The 19,239-nt window shown below is 55.3% G+C and overlaps 2 protein-coding genes across 4 annotated transcripts in view; one reads left to right on the forward strand and one right to left on the reverse strand.

The window, feature by feature from the left end:
- LAMA5 (laminin subunit alpha 5) overlaps positions 1 to 11,326 on the forward strand; it is an 89,644-nt gene extending 78,318 nt beyond the window's left edge. Inside the window, exons 53-80 of the mRNA XM_068416017.1 lie at positions 534 to 730; positions 824 to 940; positions 1,019 to 1,173; positions 1,401 to 1,542; positions 1,826 to 1,928; positions 2,013 to 2,126; positions 2,247 to 2,426; positions 2,806 to 2,948; positions 3,155 to 3,331; positions 3,593 to 3,729; positions 4,122 to 4,275; positions 4,415 to 4,548; positions 4,673 to 4,835; positions 5,345 to 5,476; positions 5,666 to 5,817; positions 6,198 to 6,330; positions 6,602 to 6,742; positions 6,966 to 7,096; positions 7,179 to 7,346; positions 7,435 to 7,567; positions 7,695 to 7,852; positions 7,974 to 8,160; positions 8,420 to 8,572; positions 8,694 to 8,853; positions 8,961 to 9,091; positions 9,195 to 9,285; positions 9,655 to 9,774; positions 9,923 to 11,326. Coding sequence (XP_068272118.1) covers positions 534 to 730; positions 824 to 940; positions 1,019 to 1,173; positions 1,401 to 1,542; positions 1,826 to 1,928; positions 2,013 to 2,126; positions 2,247 to 2,426; positions 2,806 to 2,948; positions 3,155 to 3,331; positions 3,593 to 3,729; positions 4,122 to 4,275; positions 4,415 to 4,548; positions 4,673 to 4,835; positions 5,345 to 5,476; positions 5,666 to 5,817; positions 6,198 to 6,330; positions 6,602 to 6,742; positions 6,966 to 7,096; positions 7,179 to 7,346; positions 7,435 to 7,567; positions 7,695 to 7,852; positions 7,974 to 8,160; positions 8,420 to 8,572; positions 8,694 to 8,853; positions 8,961 to 9,091; positions 9,195 to 9,285; positions 9,655 to 9,774; positions 9,923 to 10,077 — 4,061 coding nt within the window. The 3' untranslated portion in view covers positions 10,078 to 11,326. The remainder of the gene's footprint in view (positions 1 to 533; positions 731 to 823; positions 941 to 1,018; positions 1,174 to 1,400; positions 1,543 to 1,825; positions 1,929 to 2,012; positions 2,127 to 2,246; positions 2,427 to 2,805; positions 2,949 to 3,154; positions 3,332 to 3,592; positions 3,730 to 4,121; positions 4,276 to 4,414; positions 4,549 to 4,672; positions 4,836 to 5,344; positions 5,477 to 5,665; positions 5,818 to 6,197; positions 6,331 to 6,601; positions 6,743 to 6,965; positions 7,097 to 7,178; positions 7,347 to 7,434; positions 7,568 to 7,694; positions 7,853 to 7,973; positions 8,161 to 8,419; positions 8,573 to 8,693; positions 8,854 to 8,960; positions 9,092 to 9,194; positions 9,286 to 9,654; positions 9,775 to 9,922) is intronic.
- Positions 11,327 to 11,626: 300 nt separating this feature from the next.
- ADRM1 (ADRM1 26S proteasome ubiquitin receptor) lies at positions 11,627 to 19,101 on the reverse strand. 3 transcript variants are annotated; one of them, XM_068416372.1, is made up of 10 exons: positions 19,027 to 19,101; positions 17,869 to 18,079; positions 17,506 to 17,622; positions 17,303 to 17,426; positions 16,794 to 16,880; positions 14,494 to 14,575; positions 14,025 to 14,254; positions 13,569 to 13,726; positions 12,543 to 12,645; positions 11,627 to 11,852 (listed from the first exon to the last, which is right to left on the reverse strand). In XM_068416372.1, exons 2-10 carry the CDS (start codon positions 18,076 to 18,078, stop codon positions 11,746 to 11,748), a joined length of 1,218 nt encoding a protein of 405 aa, XP_068272473.1. In that variant the 5' UTR covers position 18,079; positions 19,027 to 19,101; the 3' UTR covers positions 11,627 to 11,745. The 3 variants fall into 3 exon arrangements, with proteins under 3 accessions (XP_068272473.1, XP_068272474.1, XP_068272475.1); XM_068416373.1 differs by lacking the exon at positions 19,027 to 19,101 and adding an exon at positions 18,398 to 18,658; XM_068416374.1 differs by lacking the exon at positions 16,794 to 16,880.
- Positions 19,102 to 19,239: the final 138 nt, after the last annotated feature.

Below are 19,239 nucleotides of genomic sequence, written 5' to 3' on the forward strand. Positions count from 1 at the left end.
TCCCAGGAAAGGGGCCCAGCGTAACAGCCAGCAGCCCCCCACCCTCAGCAGCTCTGCCGTACTGAGGATATCCCTTGTAGGAGCAAGGGCTTGGATCGGGCTCCCGCACAAAGCCCCACTGCATCGCTGGGCATGCTGGTGCCGCGGGGAGCAAGCGCTGCTGGTTAACAGGCAGCTGAAAGGGGAATTATAAACTGGCCCTTGCTAGAAATAAGTTAATTTTTCACAGTGGGAGTAATCAAGCACTGGAAGAGGTCTCAGGTGAGGTTTCTCCGCCATCTGGACCCTTTCAGGGATGGCTGGGTGTCTTTCTGAAAGAGATCTCATCCCTTTCACCAGCACTAAGGGTTTGGAGACAATTTTGGATGAGATCCTTTGCTGTCCAGGCTGAAAGAGGGAGGGAAGATGGTTGCTTCTGGCCTTGATACCTGCCAAGTGAGACCAGAACCAGGCTTTTCCACAGGCAAGCACAGAAAGAGCCCTTGAACACAGGCGGGTGAATTAGCAACAGTTCTCGTCTCCTCCATCCTCAGTGCTGCATCGGGTGAAGAGCGAGCTGCACGCCCGCTGGGACTCCAACCAGGACCTGGTGAGCAGCATCCGGGACCGGCTGGCACAGCACAGCTCCCAGCTGATGGATCTCCGCGACGCCCTCAACGAGGCCGTGAACAAAACCAGGCAGACGGAGGACTTGAACAGCCTGAACCGCAACAACCTGGAGGAGAGTCAGGTAGACCTTCACCAGGTGGTCCCGTACTGCCATGCGGTGAGGGGGGACCTACCCCGGCCCTGCCAGTGCCTAACCCTGCGTCTGTGTGTCTAGCAAAAGAGCCGTGAACTCCAAAAGCAGTATGCGCTGGTGCAGGAGACCCTGAGGATGGCCAAGGACTCCCTGGCCCAGGTCTCCGAGTTCCTACAGAAGATGGAGCATGCAAAGGAGGTGAGTGATGGAGATAGTTAGGCATGGGCAGAGTGCGAGGGGGTGGCGGCCCTCAGGAGTGATGTGTGTCCTTTGCAGGCGTACGAGAAGCTGGCAGCCCACCTGGATGGGGCAAAGCTGCCCCTGACTGAGCGGGTCAAGAAGTTCTCCCCAGCCAGCAGCAAGATCCCCATCGTGGAGCAGGCGGAGGAGCATGCCCGGCTCCTGGATGAGCTCGCAAGGAACCTGTCTAGGTGAGGCACCGGTCCTGACACTCCGTAGTCAGGCCATCTCCTACCAGAGCTGGGGATGGGAAACTGCAGCCCCACGCCGTGGCAGGGGAGCAGCGCGGTGCCATCTCCAAAACTTTATCCTGGAGAACGTGCAATGAGGAACCCAAAGGGGTTTGTCTGTCGGGGCATGGGCAAGAGCCTAGTCTGAGCAGTCTCTGTGGACTTGATGGCTTTGTCTTCCAACGCAGCATTATCCAGGGCACAAACCAGGATGGCTTTATCCAGCGGGCGATCGATGCCTCCAACGCCTACGCCAGCATCATTGAAGCTGTGAAAAAAGCCGAGCGAGCAGCCCACGATGCTGACGAGGCCGCGGGCAAGGCTTTGATGGTACGTGCTGTGGGGAGCCCCGTCAAGATGAGCAAAAGCCAAGCTCCCTCAAGGGTTCTCCAGCTTTTCACACCCACATGTGGGGCTCTGCTGCCCCTTCCCTCTGAAGCGTGAGCACTTGGTTCTGTGCCAGCGAGCAGAGCCTCTGCTATGTCTGGGGCAGGTGCTGGGTCTCTCCATCACACCCCGCTGCAGTTGTCTGAATGAGCATTTTTGTGTGTAGTCAGGGCCGGAGGCTGGAATTCCCCTCCAGACTCCCAGGCACTGCACGTTTGTTTTACAGAGTGTCATATCAGAGAATCTCGGGGCCATCTCTAAAGAGCTGAAGAGGAACAGCAGCAACCTGGAGGAGGCTGTGAGGAGACAGCAGAGGAAGCTCAACGAGGGTGAGAGAGGCTCGTTGCAGGGTGTGATGTCCTTCAGGCTGGACAGAGGTCCAACACACAACATACACATTTCTTTAACTGCAGCTATTAAAGGCACTCTGCAGGCAGCAAAGGACAAGCTGGCTGACCTCCGTGGGAAGAAGGAGCAGCTCCTGAACCAGCTCCAATCTGTGCAGGACACGCTGGGCAGGGACCAAGGTTTGTCCTGGGGTAGCTAGACTGGTTCTCTCTGCTCCCTTCCTCACACCCAGGCTGTGACCCAAGGGTGCTTCCTCCCCTCTCCTCGCCATCCCAGGGATTTTTCTCCTTTCTTTCCAGAGGACACAAAGGAGACAATCCAGAACGCCAAAGCGGCAGCTGCCGAGGCCAATGAAACAGCGGCGAGGGTGGAGGATACTCTGAGCACCATGAAGAAGAATCTGGATGAGTGGAAAGACCAGTATGGAGACCTTCGAAATGAAGACCTGAACCAAGCAGTCCAGGATGCCAGGAGATCCGGTGAGTACTGAGCCTGCTGGGCTACCAGGGCGGGGTCTGTCAGGAGCCAGGGCACGGACAGATGTCCCCAGAGAGCTCTGTGCTTTTGGAAGCTGTGCTTTGCAGCTCCAGGTCAAGAGCAGAGGGAGGTAGCAGCCAATACTGGGTGCTTTAAGTCCTGTCCCTTCATTTTTTTCCTCTCCCTGCAGTGTCTATATCACCTATACCTTTACTGCAGGAGATTGCACGCACTAGAGCATTTTCACAGCCCCAGATCAAGGCTGCTGGATTTAGGGGATCATTCTGTGACTCTGCTCCCAGCTGAGTCTCGAAACTGCCCGAGCTTTACATCTCCCTTCTTCACTAACCTTCAAAACCCCTGGCTCCTCTCCAACCCCAGTGTCCAGCCTGGAAAGCACCATCCCGCTGCTGCTGGGGAAGCTGAGCAGCCTGGAGAACAGGAGGAACAAGAACGCCACCGTGTCAGAGAACATCGTGCGGATCCGGCAGCTCATCACGCAGGCGAGGAACGCTGCCAGCAAGGTGGGCTCGTGGGAGGGTGAGGGCTGTGCATGGGGTGCGAGGGCCTTGGGGTGAAGGAGGGCTTACCTGAGGGTGGTATGTAAAATGGAGGGCTGTCTAGAAGAGCTCTAGGGCCACCAGGCAAGGCTTGGTAGGGCTGGCCGTGACAAGAGAGGCAGCAGCAGCAGCGGTTTCAGTGCCGTGGGTTTGGATCTGTGTCCCTCCAGGTGAAAGTCCCCATGAAGTTCAACGGCAGCTCAGGTGTGCAGGTCCGGGTGCCCAGCAACCTGCAGGATTTGGCAGCCTATACATCCCTCAAATTCTACATCCAAAACCCCGAGCCCAGGAGCCAGCAGGACGGGACAGAGGAGGGGCGGTTCGTGTTGTACCTGGGCAGCCGGGAGGTGAGACAGGGCTGGGGGCAGGAGGAGGGCAGCGGGAGCCCGTGTCGGTACCATCAATGGGGGATCACGTCTGGACATCAGCCCCTCTCCCTTTGCCTGCTCCCTGGGGGCAGCCGTCGGCCTGGCTGGAGGTGGAGGAGGAGAGCGGTGCGAAGGGGGGTGCTTGGCCAGCACAGCCCTGGGAGCATCAGGGAGAGCATCGCTTGGTGCTCCTGCCTGTCCCCAGTGCCAGCGTGTGGCCCTGTCTCTCCCTGCATTCAGGCCACTGGAGACTACCTGGGCATCGTGCTCAAGGACCGCAAAGTGCAGTGGATCTACAGACTGGGCAAGGAGGAGCCAGCCTCCCTCACCGTCGACGAGGAGATTGGAGAGCAGTTTGCCACCATCAGCATCAACAGGTAGGAGAGTGATGGCCCAGGCAGGCCCTGAGCTTGCAGAGGTGCTGTGGACTCCATTCTCCAGTCATCCCAAAACGATGATACCTCAAAAAAACTAGCAGGGAGATGGTGTCTGACCAGGGCATGGAGGGTCTTGGGGGTTCCTGCAGGAGAGAAAAGGTGAAGCTCATCATGGAGGGTCCATTCAGGCTTGTGGCAGTGCTGATAACACGAGTGCTGACTCCTTTCAGTGCACTGCTGCTGGGGTCCTTTCAGTGCACTGCTGCTGGGGGGCTCCCACAGCACCCTTTTTTGGTGTCTTCGCTGTGTGGGGAGGCCCTTTGCTGAGGGAGGGCAGTGTTTGCTCCTCTTTGGGGGCCTCCCCTTGTCTTGACCATCCCTCCCTGCTGCAGGATCCTGCAGTATGGGCACATGTCAGTGATCGTGGAGAGGCAGACGGTGCACGAGACCAAGGGAGACAGTGTGGCCAAGGGGGAGCAAGGGCTGCTCAACCTCGACCCACGCAACGTGGTCTTCTACGTGGGTGGCTACCCTTCCAGCTTCACGGTGAGACAGGCAGCTGGGAGGGAGGCTTGGTTTTCTAGGAGGTATCAGCGATACCTTTGGAGCTTCTTGGGTGGAAACCCCTTGATTTCATGGGAAAACCAGGATCAAAGTTGCCTGAACTGTCTGTTGTCATCCCCAGCCTCCTCCCACCTTGCACTATCCCAACTACCGTGGGTGCCTGGAGCTGGACACCCTGAACGAGGAGGTGGTGAGCCTGTACAACTTCCAACGCACCTTCCAGGTGGATACCACCGCTGAGAAGCCCTGTGCAAGGTAGGGCACCGTGCCCAGGCCAGGAGCAGCTCTGGTCCGTGGCACTTACCCTGACCCTTGGCTGCCCCCAAGCATGGCAGTTGGCTTTGGAGTGATGCCTTGGGCCTCTCCTTGCGTGGCTCAGGTCCAAGTCCACAGGAGACCCCTGGTTGACTGATGGCTCCTACTTTGATGGCACCGGTTACGCGGAGATCAAGTTTGAAAGCCAGTTTGGCACGACCAAGCGCTTCGAGCAGGAGATCCGGGTGGTCTCCTACAACGGCATCCTCTTCTTCCTGGAGAATCAGGCAGGTGCCTGCTCCCCTGGGGAGCCTTCACCCCTCAGCCAGTGGGCTAGGACAATCCCAGCCCCACTTGCAGGCATTCCCAGTTCAGGGCCTCGGGGAGAAGAGGGCTTTGGAGGTGGCACTGCTGCCTGGAGCAGCATTTCTGCACTATTGTTAAAAGCCACGAGATGGCTGGACCCAGAGCTCACAGCAGAGGCAATTGCTTGTCTGGTGCTGGAGGGACTCCCCTGAGCTCCACGAGCGCCCACGCACAGAGCCTCCGAGCTGGGCCAGGGTTCACTGGAGCAGGCAGTGCTGCGAGGAGCGTGTCCAGCCTGCGGTGCCACCCCTATGCCCCAGCACAGGGCTGCTGTTTGCAGATAAATCCCCAGCAATTGTCCCAGTGATGCAGCAAGGCACCGGCAGTGGGACCTGCTCCCACCGGTGCTGAAGGGCAGGTGGGGCTCAGCACCATGGCTGTGTGCTGGACACCAGGACGTGGGGCTGAGTGTCCGTCCTGCCTCCCCCAGGGTCAGTTCCTGTGTCTGGCCATCCGGGACGGGAAGCTGGTGCTTTACTATGACTTCAGCACCGGCCTGGAGATGGCAAAACCCAGCAGCAACTCCTCCTCCCTCACCATCAGCAGCACCACAAACAAAGCGGTAAGGGGGAACGGCCGCCTGCTCGGAGGGCTCCTCGTCCAGAGGGTCAGGGGGCACTCGGGCCCTTGGTTTTGGTGGGGGAGAGCTGCAAGAAGTTCTTCAGAGCCATGAACCGGACACCTCGTGCTTCCCTCTGTGATGGACCTTGTTGCCCCAGGCTGGCGGATCATTTTTCTCCTCTGTCTCCAGATCCAGATTTTCCTCCTTAAAATGAACAACAAGAAGCGCATCCTGGTGCGGCTGGAGCGCCTCACCATCTTCATGGTGGAGCAGGAGAACTCCCTGGAGAACGCTGTCTCCTACTACCTGGGTGGCGTGCCCCCAGCTGTGCTGCCCCCCAGGTGGGTCTAGCCCGTGGTGGGGTGGGACAGTCCACATCTGCCCCTCCAGTGTTCCTGGTGGTGGCCCTGGCCCTTTCTCAGCCACATCCAGGGCTGTTGGGGCCCTGCTGAAGCTCTGGGGGGAGGTTTCCTGTCCATCACTGTGAGCTTTTGAGGATGGGTCATCATCTCTGGTGAGGGATGAGGTGCTGGTGGGTGTCACTGAGTCCTCCTTTGCCATGCTGGGTGCTTTGGAGCAGCCTTGGAGATACCCACTGGAGATACCCATGGCCATCATGGGTCCTTCCCAGGCACTGTTTGAAGGGCTGCAGGGCCAGATCCTGCCCAGGGCTGGGTCCTGCCTGGGGCTGTCCCCATAACACTGCTTGCTTCTCCTGCAGCTTGAAAGCGCTCTTCCCCACGGGGGGGCCCATCCGGGGCTGCATGAAGGGCTTGAAGGCTCTCGGCAAATACGTCGACCTGAAGCGCATGAGCACTGTCGGCGTGAGCTACGGGTGCACCTCGGACCTCCTGGTAAGCGCAGAGCCCTGGCAGCCTGGGGAGAGGGTCTGTGAGGGAAGGGGCACACAGGACCCCCAGGACAGGCCCGATCTCCCCTTGTTCACACAGAAACAAGCACAAAACCCCCAGGTCCTCGGTGTGGGAGGGTTGTGGCGAGGTGCTCCCCGTGGCTGGCCATAACCCCGGCCAGACCAGCAAGGACCCAAGCGCCTCAGTCACCCTCCCAGCACCCCTGCAACACCAGGGCCAGGCGCTCGCCTCACCTCCACGGTGTCCCTTGCAGGTGGCTCGCTCAGTCAGTGTCCACGGCCATGGCTACCTGACCCTGGCCCTGAAGGACGTGCCAGGGCTGCGGGACTTCTACAGTGGCTTCAGCTTCCAGACGAGCCAGCGCGAGGGGCTGCTCTACCACCATGCCACCCAGGTGGGCACCCACAGCCCCCGGGGACCCCAGCAGCAGGGCAGGAACATCTGCCTCTGCTCTGGGGATGGTGCTGGCCCTCTTGGGAAAGGGGGTGGGGGGGTTTGGTGGGGCCAGGGGCGAATCCACAGTGAAACCTACACCCTGAGCTCCTAGAGGGTGGTGGGGAAATGGGCCCTTCCTTGGGGTTCAGCTGCTGAGCAGCATGGGGTGATGCTTTCTACAGGAGGGGACGTGCCAAGTGTCCCTCCAGAGGGGCCAGCTGACCTTGAACCTGCTGGAAAGTGAAGTCACCACTGCGAATGCCTACGCGGATGCCAGGACTCACTACGTGGCCTTCTACAGCGATGCCCGTGGGTACGTGTCCCGGCGGGGCGTGGGAGCTGGCGTGCTGATGGCCCCGGGGACCCGCTCAGCCCACGCTGCTCGTCCCCCGCAGGGTCCGGCTCTACGTGGACGATGAGCTGCAGGACCCCGCAGCAGGCACCGGGGCCGGCCGGCGGCAGCGACGGCAGAACGGGCGGCCGCTCTTCCAGCTGGGGGGCTCGGCAGAGCCGGGTGCCCTCAGCAACCTCACCGGCTGCATCGGGAACGTCTTCGTCAAGCGGTGAGCATTGCCGTGTCCCCTCGCAGAGAGCAGGGCTCAGCCCCTTCCTGGCTGGCCGGTGACGCGGACCCCTTCTCCCTGTGTGTAGGACAGCAGAGCCACAGATGGTGATTGACCTGCAGCAGAACGTGGAGAGCATCAACGTCACCATGAGCTGTCCCTGGGGCGAGCAGCCGCAGCAGCTCAGAGTCACTCCAAAGAAGGACAGGCGGAAACCCAAGGTACCAGCTGCTGCCACAACTCCCCCCGTGCTCCTCCCTGTCCTCCTCAGATGCCACCATTGCCCCTGCGCTGAGCACCTCCACCCCGATGCTCCCCTCACTCCATTCCTTGGTGCATCTCATGCAGGGGCCGGGCAAGCCTGCCTCAAAGGACCGCCGCCACGACCGGGACGGGCTCTGCCAGCCGCACCCACAGCCCCGCGCAGCCGGGGGGACCTTCCGCTTCGGGGGTGCCCCAGGCAGTCGCTGGGAGTTCGAGGAGATCCCAGCCTCCTTTGGACGGAGGTGAGGCTCACCCCATGCCCACCCCACACATGCTTGGCCCCGGGGACCATCGCTTGGAGAGCGGGTGTCCCTTGCAGCTGTGGGTGAGCAGGGTGCTCCCGTCACCCCCCTGTCCCTGCAGGTCCCATTTCTCCCTGGAGGTGAAGCTGAACTCCTCCAGCGGGCTGCTCTTCTACGTGGCGGGCGAGCGGGGCACCTTCATGGCTCTCTTTGTCTCCAACGGGCGCTTTGTCTTCCTGGTGGATGTTGGCGGGCGCCGGCTGCGCATCCGCAGCAAAGACAAGTACCGGGACCGGCGGTGGCACACGGTGAGCTCAGGGCTGGGCTCAGCAGGTCCTCCTTGAGCCCCTCATCACCAGGTGCCCATGCAGGGGTTAGCTTGGTGCAGCCCTGCTCTGGGCATCGCTTTCTAGTGGCACAGGGGACACCCACAGTCCCACGGGAGTGAAGGGGACAGCAAAAACACAGCCAGGGCTGGCAGAACCTCCGGGCTGAGGTCGTGCTGCCCTGGGGCTCCTCCCAACCCAGGAAGCCCCCAGCCCTGGCACTGACCTTTGGTCCCTGCAGGTCTTCTTCAGCAGAGACCAGAGCCGAGCCCAGCTGGTCATTGACGGGCTGCGAGCCCAGGATGCCGCAGTGGCCACTGCGGGGCTCTTTGTGGCCCAGACCCCCTTGTATGTGGGGGGGATCCCGGCTGGAAAAGCCAAGGCTCACATACCGGTAAGGGCTTGGTGGTCCCATGGCATGGCTGTGTCTCAGTCAGTTCCCAGTCCCATGGCATTGCCCTGTGCCAGCCCTTTTCTGGCCCCTCCGCACTCATTCTGGTGGCCACTCTCCACAGGTCGCATCAGCCTCCAGCTTCGACGGCTGCCTGAGGAACCCACAGCTGGACGGGAGGCCCCTGGGTTCCCCCTCACACACCTTCGGGGTGACGCCGTGCTACGAGGGCGCACTGGAGAGCGGGGTCTTCTTCGCTGCGGGTGGCGGGTCCGTCGTCCTAGGTACCCCACAGCAGCCTGGGCTGGCTCCCATGGCCCTGGGGTGGGGAGGGACGTGTCTCATGGGAGGTCCCTCGTCCCCTTCCTCACCAGGAGCATTTTTCTTCCAGCTGATGCAGTGGCAACCGAGCAGGACTTGGAGGTGACACTGGAGGTCCGGCCCCGCAGTGCCTCTGGCCTCATCTTCCACATCGGCACGAGGAGAAGCCACCATCTCCTGCTGTACCTGGAGGAGACGAAGGTAGCGGGAGGGTGGCTTCCCCACAGGTTTCCAGAGGCAGCGGCCATCTCCTGCCCGTCCCGCTCAGCTCGCTGGGCTCTAACTGGTTTGTCTCACACACCAGGTGACTGTGAGAGCAAACGCTGGGGCTGATGAGTTCTCCACATCAGTGACGTGCCCATCTCTATGCGACGGGCAGTGGCACAGCATCGCAGGTGAGGTGACACCATCGTGGGTGTAGTGAGGGCCAGCGCTTGGCTCCACTCCTGCTGCTCAGCCCACGTCTCCTGGGCAGAGCTCAGGGCCCTTCCTCGGGTATTTATACCCCAGCTCCCACCTGTGTGCACTTAATTTGGGAGATTGTAGCTGCTGTTAAGTCATTTCCTCATTAAGAGTCATTAATCATGTTAATGCTGCCAGTTCTGGCGGGCAGAGGGGACAGGGTGTTTCCCAAGAGCCAGGCCAGGTCCTCTGGCCCTCGCAGGAGTTTTGCTCTGCTCCAGCACTGGCCTGTGCCAGAGGAGGTGGGCTGGACTTGCTCTTCGGGTGAGGAGGCAGCACTGACCCTTTGTTTTCTTTTGAAGTTACCAAATGGAAAAACATAATCCAGGTTGATGTGGACACGGAAGGCAACTACACCGTGGGCCCCAGCCAGCCTCCTGCGCCCAGCGCAAGGGCGACCTTCTCCGTGGGAGGGCTGCCAGGTGAGTTGGGAAAGACGCACAAAAATACCCTGGAACAAAATACCCCAAAGCCAAGAGAGATCCTACTCCAGGTGCAGGACAGAGGTACTTCATCCCCTGCCCTCTCCTTAGCCAGACTAACGCTTGCTTTCACTTGTTCCTTCCTCAGAGGCAGACAAGGCCAGCACAGCATCACCGCTACCTGCCCTCCCTCCTTATGTGGGCTGTATAAGGAACCTGGTGATTAACCGGAGCCACGTGGACCTGCGGCGAGCCAGGACTGTCTGGGGCTCCGTGGGCCTTCAGGGTTGCCCTGTGCTGTAAGTAAGTGCACCTCCATGTCCAGCCTGACCGACGGCAAGCTGCACTGCTCCCCGGGCCCCAGACCTCACCTACTTGATAGCATTAACTGTGGTCGGACATCCTTGATCTCCAGTGACTGCGGGCGCAAGTCTGGGGCCAAAACCAGAGAGGGGCCACGAATCCAAGGGGAAGGAGGGCAGGGGAGGAAGGTGGGGAGAAGGGGGCACTTCGGGGACGTCTTTCACAAATATAACCAAAAAGTTGGAGCAGGGTGTGGAGACGGGGCTGAGTCCTTCCCTGGTGGTCAAGCATCTGCAACAGGACTCGTGGTAAGAGCAGCTGTCCTCTGCAGAGCGTGGGCTGAAGCGCCCAGCAGCTGTGCAGCGTGTCCTAAATCCTGTTCCCTTTACCCCACACTTAAAACGCACATAGATATAGTTCACAGAACACTTGAAGCTATTAATATCGGTCACAGACTGTCTTCTGCTAAAGGCTGGAGGCAGTTTCTGTTTTATAATAAATGCAATTAGGACAAACTGGATTAATTCCATCACTTATGTGTTTTTTTATAAGCAAGGGATACATTTAACCTCCTCCCAAGGGCAGTCCCAGCTCACCTGGCACTGCTACACAAAGAGCTCTGCAAGGGGGAACCTGGACAAAATTCTGTTCACAGAATTAGCATCTTCTTAGCAGATTAATTTATAAGAATCAAAAAAAACCCAAACAAAATAGGCTAGGGGAGCTGCTGAGGGAAAGCAGAAAGACACAAATACCACTCTGACTCTGCGGTTGCTTTCAGCGCTAGTAGATACACTGACAAAAGTCCTGTTGCATGAAGCAAGAAGGTGTTGCTTGAAAGGGAAGAAATAAAGGTTACCTCCGAGTCGGGCTGGGTGTGAGGGGCCACTTGGTCCTCACCCACCCGGCCAGCAGTTGCCTTCTGCTCAGCCTCGCTCATGCCTGGTGTAGTACAGTCTTCACTTGAAAAAGAACCTTTTTCTCCCAAGACACACCTAGTTCACTTGTGCACTTACACGTCCTATATATATTTGTGTGTGTATATATATATCTAGCCACTTGGGGACAAAATCTTGCTTCTGAAATGGACTTATAACTTATATCATTATATTGTGGGGTTTTTTTATGAGGGGTAAATATTGTAAAATGGGTTTTTAACGTGTCCGTCTTCAACCAATGTAATTATGACCTGTTTTTAAGTTGTAGTATTAAAGAAGGTCTTTGTAAATCAACTGGTACATACTTTGGAGTCGAATAAAGTTTTATGTTACTCTCACATTACTGGTGAAGAGCAACTGTGAGACTGATGCAGAACTGGAAGAGGAATAATCGCCCTCAGGAAGTGGCACAGCAGGGATGGTGGAGTTGTGTTTGCCACAAGCAGTTCCCCCTCGGGCAGCACCGCCAGGAGCTGCTGCCACAGTTCCTGGTGTGCCAGCTGTGGTGGGAGCACTCTGCTGTCAAAAGCATCAAAACTGAACAGGAAGCAACTCCCCTGAAAATAGAGCAAGTACTGCTTAAGTGCATGTTAAATAGACTAAGAACAGTATGGCAGATAAAGAAAATTCCTTTATTTGTAGATTTATATAAGCATAATATGAAGTTAGTAATTCTACTGCAGTTGCTTAAGTTAGTATCTAGGAATATCTGTAAGGAAGAGCAAATAACTTAATCTAAACTCATATCTTCCTCTTCGTCTTTCTTGTCCTTAGAGTCTCCTTCCTTTTGGTCTGACTTGACACTGTTCTGCATTGCTTTGGCAAACGCTTCTACATCTAGAAGTTAAACACATTAGTTAGTTAGCTTTGCACTTTCTGGGATGGAGTTTGATGCCCACACAAGGTTAAGCTTCATTACTTGGAAAACAAACAGTCGTTGCTTTAGTAAGAATCTATTAGCAGGGAAGAAAATCTTACACTCCTCTAATACATAACACACATGTGGATCTCCCTGACATAGCCAGCGTTTTCTGCACTTCACTCTCTGCAGGGGCAGCCTAAGCCCAGAATTACTTGTGTCATGGAATGGATGCTAAAAGCTCACCAGAGAAAACTGATACCCCCCCTTCCCACTAGTGCTACAGGCCACAGCTGTGCACTTAATTCGACTCATTAAAGACTCCCACAAAACAAAAGGCAGTCCTGAACATAGTGACTATGACGTTTCCAGAGTGTGTGCGTCTCTATCCAGAAAACACCACCAAGGCTGCTCAGCACATCTGGCTGCAGAACCCTGACTTCTCTAAATGCACGTCTGACATCACGCCGTGGCTGCTGGGGAGCCCCTGCACCGCTTGCCTTTTCATTGTGAAAAGGAACAGTGCAAGAGTTGGCTTCTGACACTTACTCAGGAGCTAATCATCACATTCCACATTCAATGGCTGTGTGCAGTGCAAAAAAAAAACCCAAACCACCCACCACCCCACCAAAGCACTTCACCGTGTTCCCAACAGCACCAAGACTTACCTCCTTTATTTGCTGCATCTACTGCCTCTGCAGGTAAGCCAAACTGACTCATTAGTGGGCCAAGCTGTCCTGAAGCTAAGGCAGCACTGAACATGCTCAATGCCTGTGAATTGGAGTAAACAGGGTCAAGGAAAAAAGTTTGCAACATATTTCTCCAGCATCACCCACGTGAGGAGAGCAGCCTTGTTACGGTGCGGGAACCGTATGGCCAGCCTGGGAGCAGCTGCTCTCTTTTATAAAAAAAAAAAAAAAAATGCTGCTACACCACAGGCCCTGCACAGCTTCTGCAATGAGGACCAATGTCTGCTCTTAACCAGCCAGATGCCAGCAAGCACAAACTCAGCCCCGCTAGACTGAGCAACACCCCAAACCACAGCGACATCACCTCCAGTCAGTTCAGTGCATGGAAAACTTAGCAGATACTTTATCAAAGCACCAATTAAAAACATCCCTCACTTCCAAGCCTTGTCTGCACAAAGGAGCTGCCATAGTTTAAACTAAGCACAGTCATCTTAGCCACTGAAATTTTGCAAATTGACAATTTCAATCAATCAGTGTAACTAGTTCAAACTGGCCTGTAATACACCAGCTTTAATCACACACAGACGGTCCTGGAATTAAGTACTAGTGTTTCAAGAGAAACAAGGGATGTCGTGCTGTAAACGTGAGCGTATCTATCTTCCCTTCCATGTGTTCAGTTACTTGAAATGGAGACTGCTGACAAGGGAATAATGTTTGCTTCTACTCCTGTCATTGTCCAGAGAGCATTTATAGTAAAGAGAAATGTAAAGCCCAATTCCAAAAGAAAAAGTGAAAAAAAAAAAACCACCATTCTGATCTGCCCTTGGGTGACTGCAGGAAGGAAGAACTAGTGCTCCATTCAACCATGTCCCTCCTTTCCACTTCTACCAAGCAACTTCCTACTCTGAACAGTGTCAGGAACCTGAAAAGCAGGGCAAGGTGAATTGTGATGCGTGGGGAGAGAGGGAAGGAGACCTGCCCTTCCCGTGACAGACAGGCACCCACCTGCTGAAACTGAGGAGATGTCAGGGTGTTCTGAATCTCTTCTGCAGTCTGCGGCAGGGATTCCCCTGAGGGAAGGTAAGGCATCAACCGTTCTTGAACTTCAGCGTTGGCCAGGATGGGAGCCATTATCTCGGGAGTCAGAACAGTTGCCAGGTCAACTAGGAAGAAAAATAAACAGTTGGCTGTTAGACAATGCACAAAACACCACATCTTGTCATGTAAATCAAATGATTAGTCAGGGAAGTACTGAAACATAGTTAGCACACTGCTAGCACCCCTTCTCCCCCTCTCAGTTCTGAAGAATAAGGCTCTTGAAGCAGTCAAGAACAGTACTCAAATGAAAAAAAAGAACCCCAAAAAATTTAAGAGACCTTTCAAACCAATTTGGAACAGGATAGGACAGTAAAACAGCTCCAAAGGACTCCTGGATCCAACAGCTGGTCAGAACACCGTTACCTTGCTGTCCTCCTGCTCCAGATGGCACATTCATAGTAGCTAAAATGTTCTGAAGGTCACTCAATTGAATGGGCTGGGTTGGGCTGGTGGCTGAGCTGGTTCCATTACCCGAACTGGGTACGGGGCTCGGACTGGTCACAGCCGCAGCCGCGGGAACGGACGGGGCAGGCGTTACACGGGTAGAAGAAGTTGTGGAAGATGGTGTCACAGCAGCTGACTGACTGCGAGAGCTGGAGGAGGGAATTCGGACAATTAATTCCCTGCAAAAAAACAGCTTTGCCTCTTGTATTTTGAAAAGCTTCTTTTCAAGCCTTTACAATATGAAGAGCTCCTACCCTCATTTTAGAGAGGTAACAAACAATCTTAATTCCCATCCCATTTCCTCTGCAATAGGCCACGACGCCTCCCACAGAAGCGACAACTTTATGTTACAAAAATACCACAAACCCAGACCAGATGGGCATCCTACCTTGATGATGAGCTGCTGGTCGGGGGTCCCCCACTGCCAAGCAGACTGGCCAGCCCAGGACCCGTCAGTGCACCCAGCCCACCTTCCATAAACATAAAAGAAGAACAGGTTTAGAAATGTGTTTGGGTTTTTTGTACCTCTCTGCTCTAGAGAGGTCACTCTTGTACCTGAAATGTTTTATTTGCTAAAATAAAGGAGGAGGGAGTGAAAGAGCCCAGACCAACCCCCCACCCCCTTCTGTAAATAAACAGCTCTCATTTTCTGATCTTGCATCCCTATTAGAAAACTGCCTTAGAGAGAGTTGCACATTTTAGAAATTACTCAATTTTTAGATGTACACAAGGATAAAATCAGTTTAGTTTGTGCCGTATACACACGATCATTGTAACACAGCCCTTATCTTATCTACTGGTTCCCAAAAATCCAACTTTTCTCTAAGCTTTAAAGCCAAGGCCTCACAGAAGTACAGAGGCAGCCTTTGGGTCACCACCACTGTCCATACACCTGGGGTTTGCAGCTTCAAACCTAACGCAGAGATGCAGCAGCAGAAACACTTCGCAGGCAGAGCAAAGTAAGGACAACCTCATGCACAAAGTGCTCCCAGTAGAGCAGCCACCAGGAAACCAACTATATGTAAAAGAAATCAGAATCAGCCTCCTTCATCCACACATCCCAACTACCAAGGACTTATCGCAGCTTCAAGAACATCAGCTAAAAAGAGCTGGGGAAAGGCCTGGCTTCTAGGTCTACAGGAGCTGTCAGTGACCAACTGCCACCCTACAATTCCTTTGAGCCACATCAGCCAAACGCTCCATTTACCACACGCTTCCCACCAGCGGTTCCTTGTACCACATCTAATTAGATACACGTCCCTACGCAAGCACCTGCATTCATCACTCACCTCCTGGGAACTATCTGCAAGCAGAGGACAGAATGAAAGCGCTCCATGAGCCAACACGTGATTAACTGAAGCTGCGAGCACTGAGGTCACAGAGAGCACCAGCCACCAGCTCCTCCTTTGTGTAGGACCCGCTCCCATGGAGCCATAACTTATGTTCACTAGCCACAGAGCTTCCACAGAGACAGGGACAGCAGGGTGAAGCTAACCAGGCTGTACCACACGCTACTCTACTCAGTTTGTCCTTGCTAGGAAAGTTTATCCAGGAGCAAGAAAGCTCCTTTGTTGCAGGAGCTCTGCAATAAAGGCAGAGTCCTGAGAGAGATGCAAACCAGATGCAAAAGAACAAGATGCTACCGGGGGAAGAGATCCACAGATTCACCACAACCACCGTTTGCCGAGGCAAGCAGATGGTTTTCTTTGCGTCACTGTAGTGAGCTTCGTGTCGAGCTGTCTTATAGCTAGATATAAAGGCAAAGAAGAGCTGCTGAGAAAAAGTGTTGAGACGAAGAGGAAGACAGTCTCAGGAGTCACGTGAAGCTTCGAGAAGGAAGATCTTTTCCAAACATATCCTAAAAATCCAGAATCTTCCAACGCTAACATTAGATTTGCATCTGAACATCCCACCAACATGAGATTTGCATCTGAAGCTAAAATGACACGAGCCAGATCCACAAAAACGGACTTTGGAGCTTAAGCACAGAACCTTAGTCACTGCCACCTGCTAAGTGTTACTTTGCCTACATCCATTCGAGGGTTTGACTTCTCAGGAAATGCTCTGTTGGGCTTGGAGCACGGACAGCGTTAAGGACAGACCAAAGCAGGGACTCCAACACACCTCTCATCCCCTCCAGAAAAACAGCGTGGTGATCCAAGCTCTCCCCAGTGTGCCCAGGAGAGAAAGCCCTAATCTGAGCCTTACTCCTCTGCCTAGAGAGTGCTGTGGGGTGGGTACGCTCCAGCCTTCCTCTTGAACTCTTTTGACTGTGCACACAAATATTCACTGGATCGGAGACAACGTGAGCAACTCCACAGCTTGGTACCTGGGACATTCACCAGGGATGAGTCCCTGGTTTTCAGTCCCTGCTCCAGTGAATATTTAGGAGGAAGAGGAGGGGTGGAAAAAAGCAGGAAAAGAAAAGCAGAAGATTCAGTGGAGCAAGGAGCAGAACTGACGTTCCTTGCAGATCAAGCCCTAAGATGAGTGCTGTGTGGAACCTGGTACCCTCCATTTCCTGCATCCTATTTTTGCCCCTTAGCTCATCTTTGAGGCAGGGCCTTGCTTTCTCATGTGAAAGCAGCGCTATTCAAATCCACAGCACTACTTGAAAATATCGTCAGGTAAGATTTAACCTGGCAGGAGAAAATACCATTTTGGCGTAAAGATATTAAAGCATTTTACCAAGTCCTCCTAAGCCCGTTGGTCCGATCAGCTGCATGAGCTGGTTATGGCTCATGTTTCCAAGAAGGCTTTGCAAGCCACCCTCACCTAAAAACAAAAACATTCTGAAACACAACATATTCACATATTTTTTTTTCACAGCACTCCGGCTCAAACAGCAGGAGATTAATTGGCATCACATTCTGTACGGAAAAAAACAGTTTCAAGTGTTTACTGATTCATGATGCTCATAAAAGATAAATGCAACTTGGCTTCATAGAGGTAAGACTCCAGAGAATCTACTGGGAACAAAGAGATTTCTTCTGGCAGTCTTAACTTTCAGCCTCCACCTATTATAACAGCACAGTTTATTTCGCTAAAAGCACATTTACACTTCTGGTATTAACATTGTCCCCAACTCACCCTCCACAGTCATCAGGAATTTTTTCCTAGGGAACTATTAAGTGTTCATTCTAAAAAATAAATTTTAAAAAAGCCTCTCACGTGAAGGAGCAGAGAATAGACTGTACCTCCTAACGCCGAGAGCTCGTGGCCTCCGCTGGCATTTCCACCCAAAGCACCAGGCATTGGGGGATTGTTGAGATACTCGTTCACTTTACGGCAGTGTTCTTCATCCTTGTCCGTCTTCGGCTCCTGCAAGAAAGTTGCTCTTGGTACAAGGCAAATGGGAAGTATTTTGTTCCAAGACCTTTATTATTGGCTTCCCACAAACCTGCATCCAGAAGAAGAGTCGTTTTGATCCTGCCTTGAACTTCAATACATACACACGGCCGGTAGTGCACTGAGGTACCCTCTTGAATTCACAGTCATCAGGAAAAATAATCAAATCCTGAAACAAAGGTTTGAGGAAATACATGAATATTCCTTTTAGCCTCCCAAAGATCTCTGCCCTCCTCCCTAAACCTTCTTCCACCTGCTCTGAGGAGCAGAGAGGATTTGGAAGTGCAGGTCTGTCAGGCCACAGTGGCATTCTCATCCTAATTTGTCTCAGAGAAGCTCTTTCAGCAGTGCCAGCGGAACAAGAACAAGACAGACCGTGACAATGCCTCAGCACTGAACACAAAACCATACTCACATCCTCGACATTGCCTGAAGTCCTGTCCTTCCAGCAGAAGTGAATGAGGGAGTCATCAGTTTGCTGGATGTACACAAGACCTTTTCTCTTGTCCGGGGTTACAGTGCTGCCTTTCAGGGACATCTTCCCTGCCCGAAATTCCACCAGGTATTTGCTCGAAGAGCCACGGGAACCTGGCACCAGGCTTGGAAATAATGCACCTGAAGACATCCTGGAAAGAGAGAAAGAGCAGCAGACACCATGAGAAACCTTCCCATGTTCTCTCTTCTCAATATCAAATTTCAGTCTTTATCAAGTCAGCTCCACAAAAAGAACCTGTCTCATTGCCTGAGGGATTTCAGGGTGATCCACAAGAGCTAAAGCAGAACTCCAGATGAAGACAGGACGCTCCACTAGTAAAGAGGAGTGTATCTGCTAAGGTACTTGAAAATGAAACCACCTTCCCCCTGACGCTTCCCTGTTCGGTTCATATCACGGTTCACGGGATCAGGGACGTTTTAATTGGCAGAAGCCCCACTGTAATGCTGACCTTCAGACTCCTGCTTCAGCATCTCAGCAGAGAACCGCAGGCTGCGCCGTGCCAGAGCAACCCTGCGCGGGGGCCCCCTCACAGCCCAGCACCCGCCGTGCCCGGCCTCACCCGCGGCGGCTCCGTGTCTCCCGATGAGAGCATTTACCGGCCGGCCGGGCGGGCGGCCTGCATGACTCTGCAGTCGTTTGCCAGCCCGCTCGAGCCCCCCCGCGCTGCCCGATCCGAGCGCTCCGCCGGCAGCGGCCGGCCCGACCCGGCCCCGCCGCAAGGAGCCCGGCCCGGGCCCCTCACACCAGCCGGGAGCGGGGCTGCGGCACGCCGGGCCGCGGGGACAGGCCGGCAGCACTGCCCGGCCCGGTGCCGCTCAGGCCGCCCGCCGTGCCGTGGCCGCCCCCGGCGCTCCCCGCCCGCCCAGAGGCCGCGATCTCCAGCCGGGCCCCCCCCGAGGCGGCCGAGCCGCGTCCCCTCAGGGCCCCCCGGCAGGAGACCCCGCGTCCCCGCACGGGGCGCAGCCGACCCCCAGCGAGCGCCGAGGCAGGCGGCGGGCCGAGCCCCCAGGAGCCCGCCGAGGAGCAGCCGCGGAGCCGCCCGGGCCCGGCCCGCCCCGCCGCCCCCCGCGCCGGTACCTGCCGCCGCCGCCCGCAGGCCCCGCCGCTCCGCTCTTCCTGCCCCGCGCGCCGGAACCCCGCCCGCCGCGGGGCGGGGCAGGGCGGCAGCGGGCGCTCCCGTCGCCCCACGCGGTTGGTCGGCGCGGCTGTCAGTCAGGGGCGGTGGCCCCGCGCGCCCTGCTGTGTCACGGCGGCGCAAGATGGCGGCGCCCCCGCCCCCCCCGCCAAGCA

Source organism: Nyctibius grandis, chromosome 19 (genome assembly GCF_013368605.1).
Source record: "Nyctibius grandis isolate bNycGra1 chromosome 19, bNycGra1.pri, whole genome shotgun sequence".
Classification (NCBI taxonomy): Eukaryota; Metazoa; Chordata; class Aves; order Nyctibiiformes; family Nyctibiidae; genus Nyctibius; species Nyctibius grandis.

Coding starts and splice junctions, on each gene's coding strand:
- ADRM1 (XM_068416372.1), bottom strand. CDS start 18,078: ATGTCTTCAGGTGCATTATTTCCAAGCCTGGTGCCAGGTTCCCGTGGC. Junction 16,881..17,302: donor CGAGCTCTCGGCGTTAGGAG/GTACAGTCTATT, acceptor TTTTGTTTTTAG/GTGAGGGTGGCTTGCAAAGC. Junction 14,255..14,493: donor ACCAGCAGCTCATCATCAAG/GTAGGATGCCCA, acceptor TCCCTCCTCCAG/CTCTCGCAGTCAGTCAGCTG.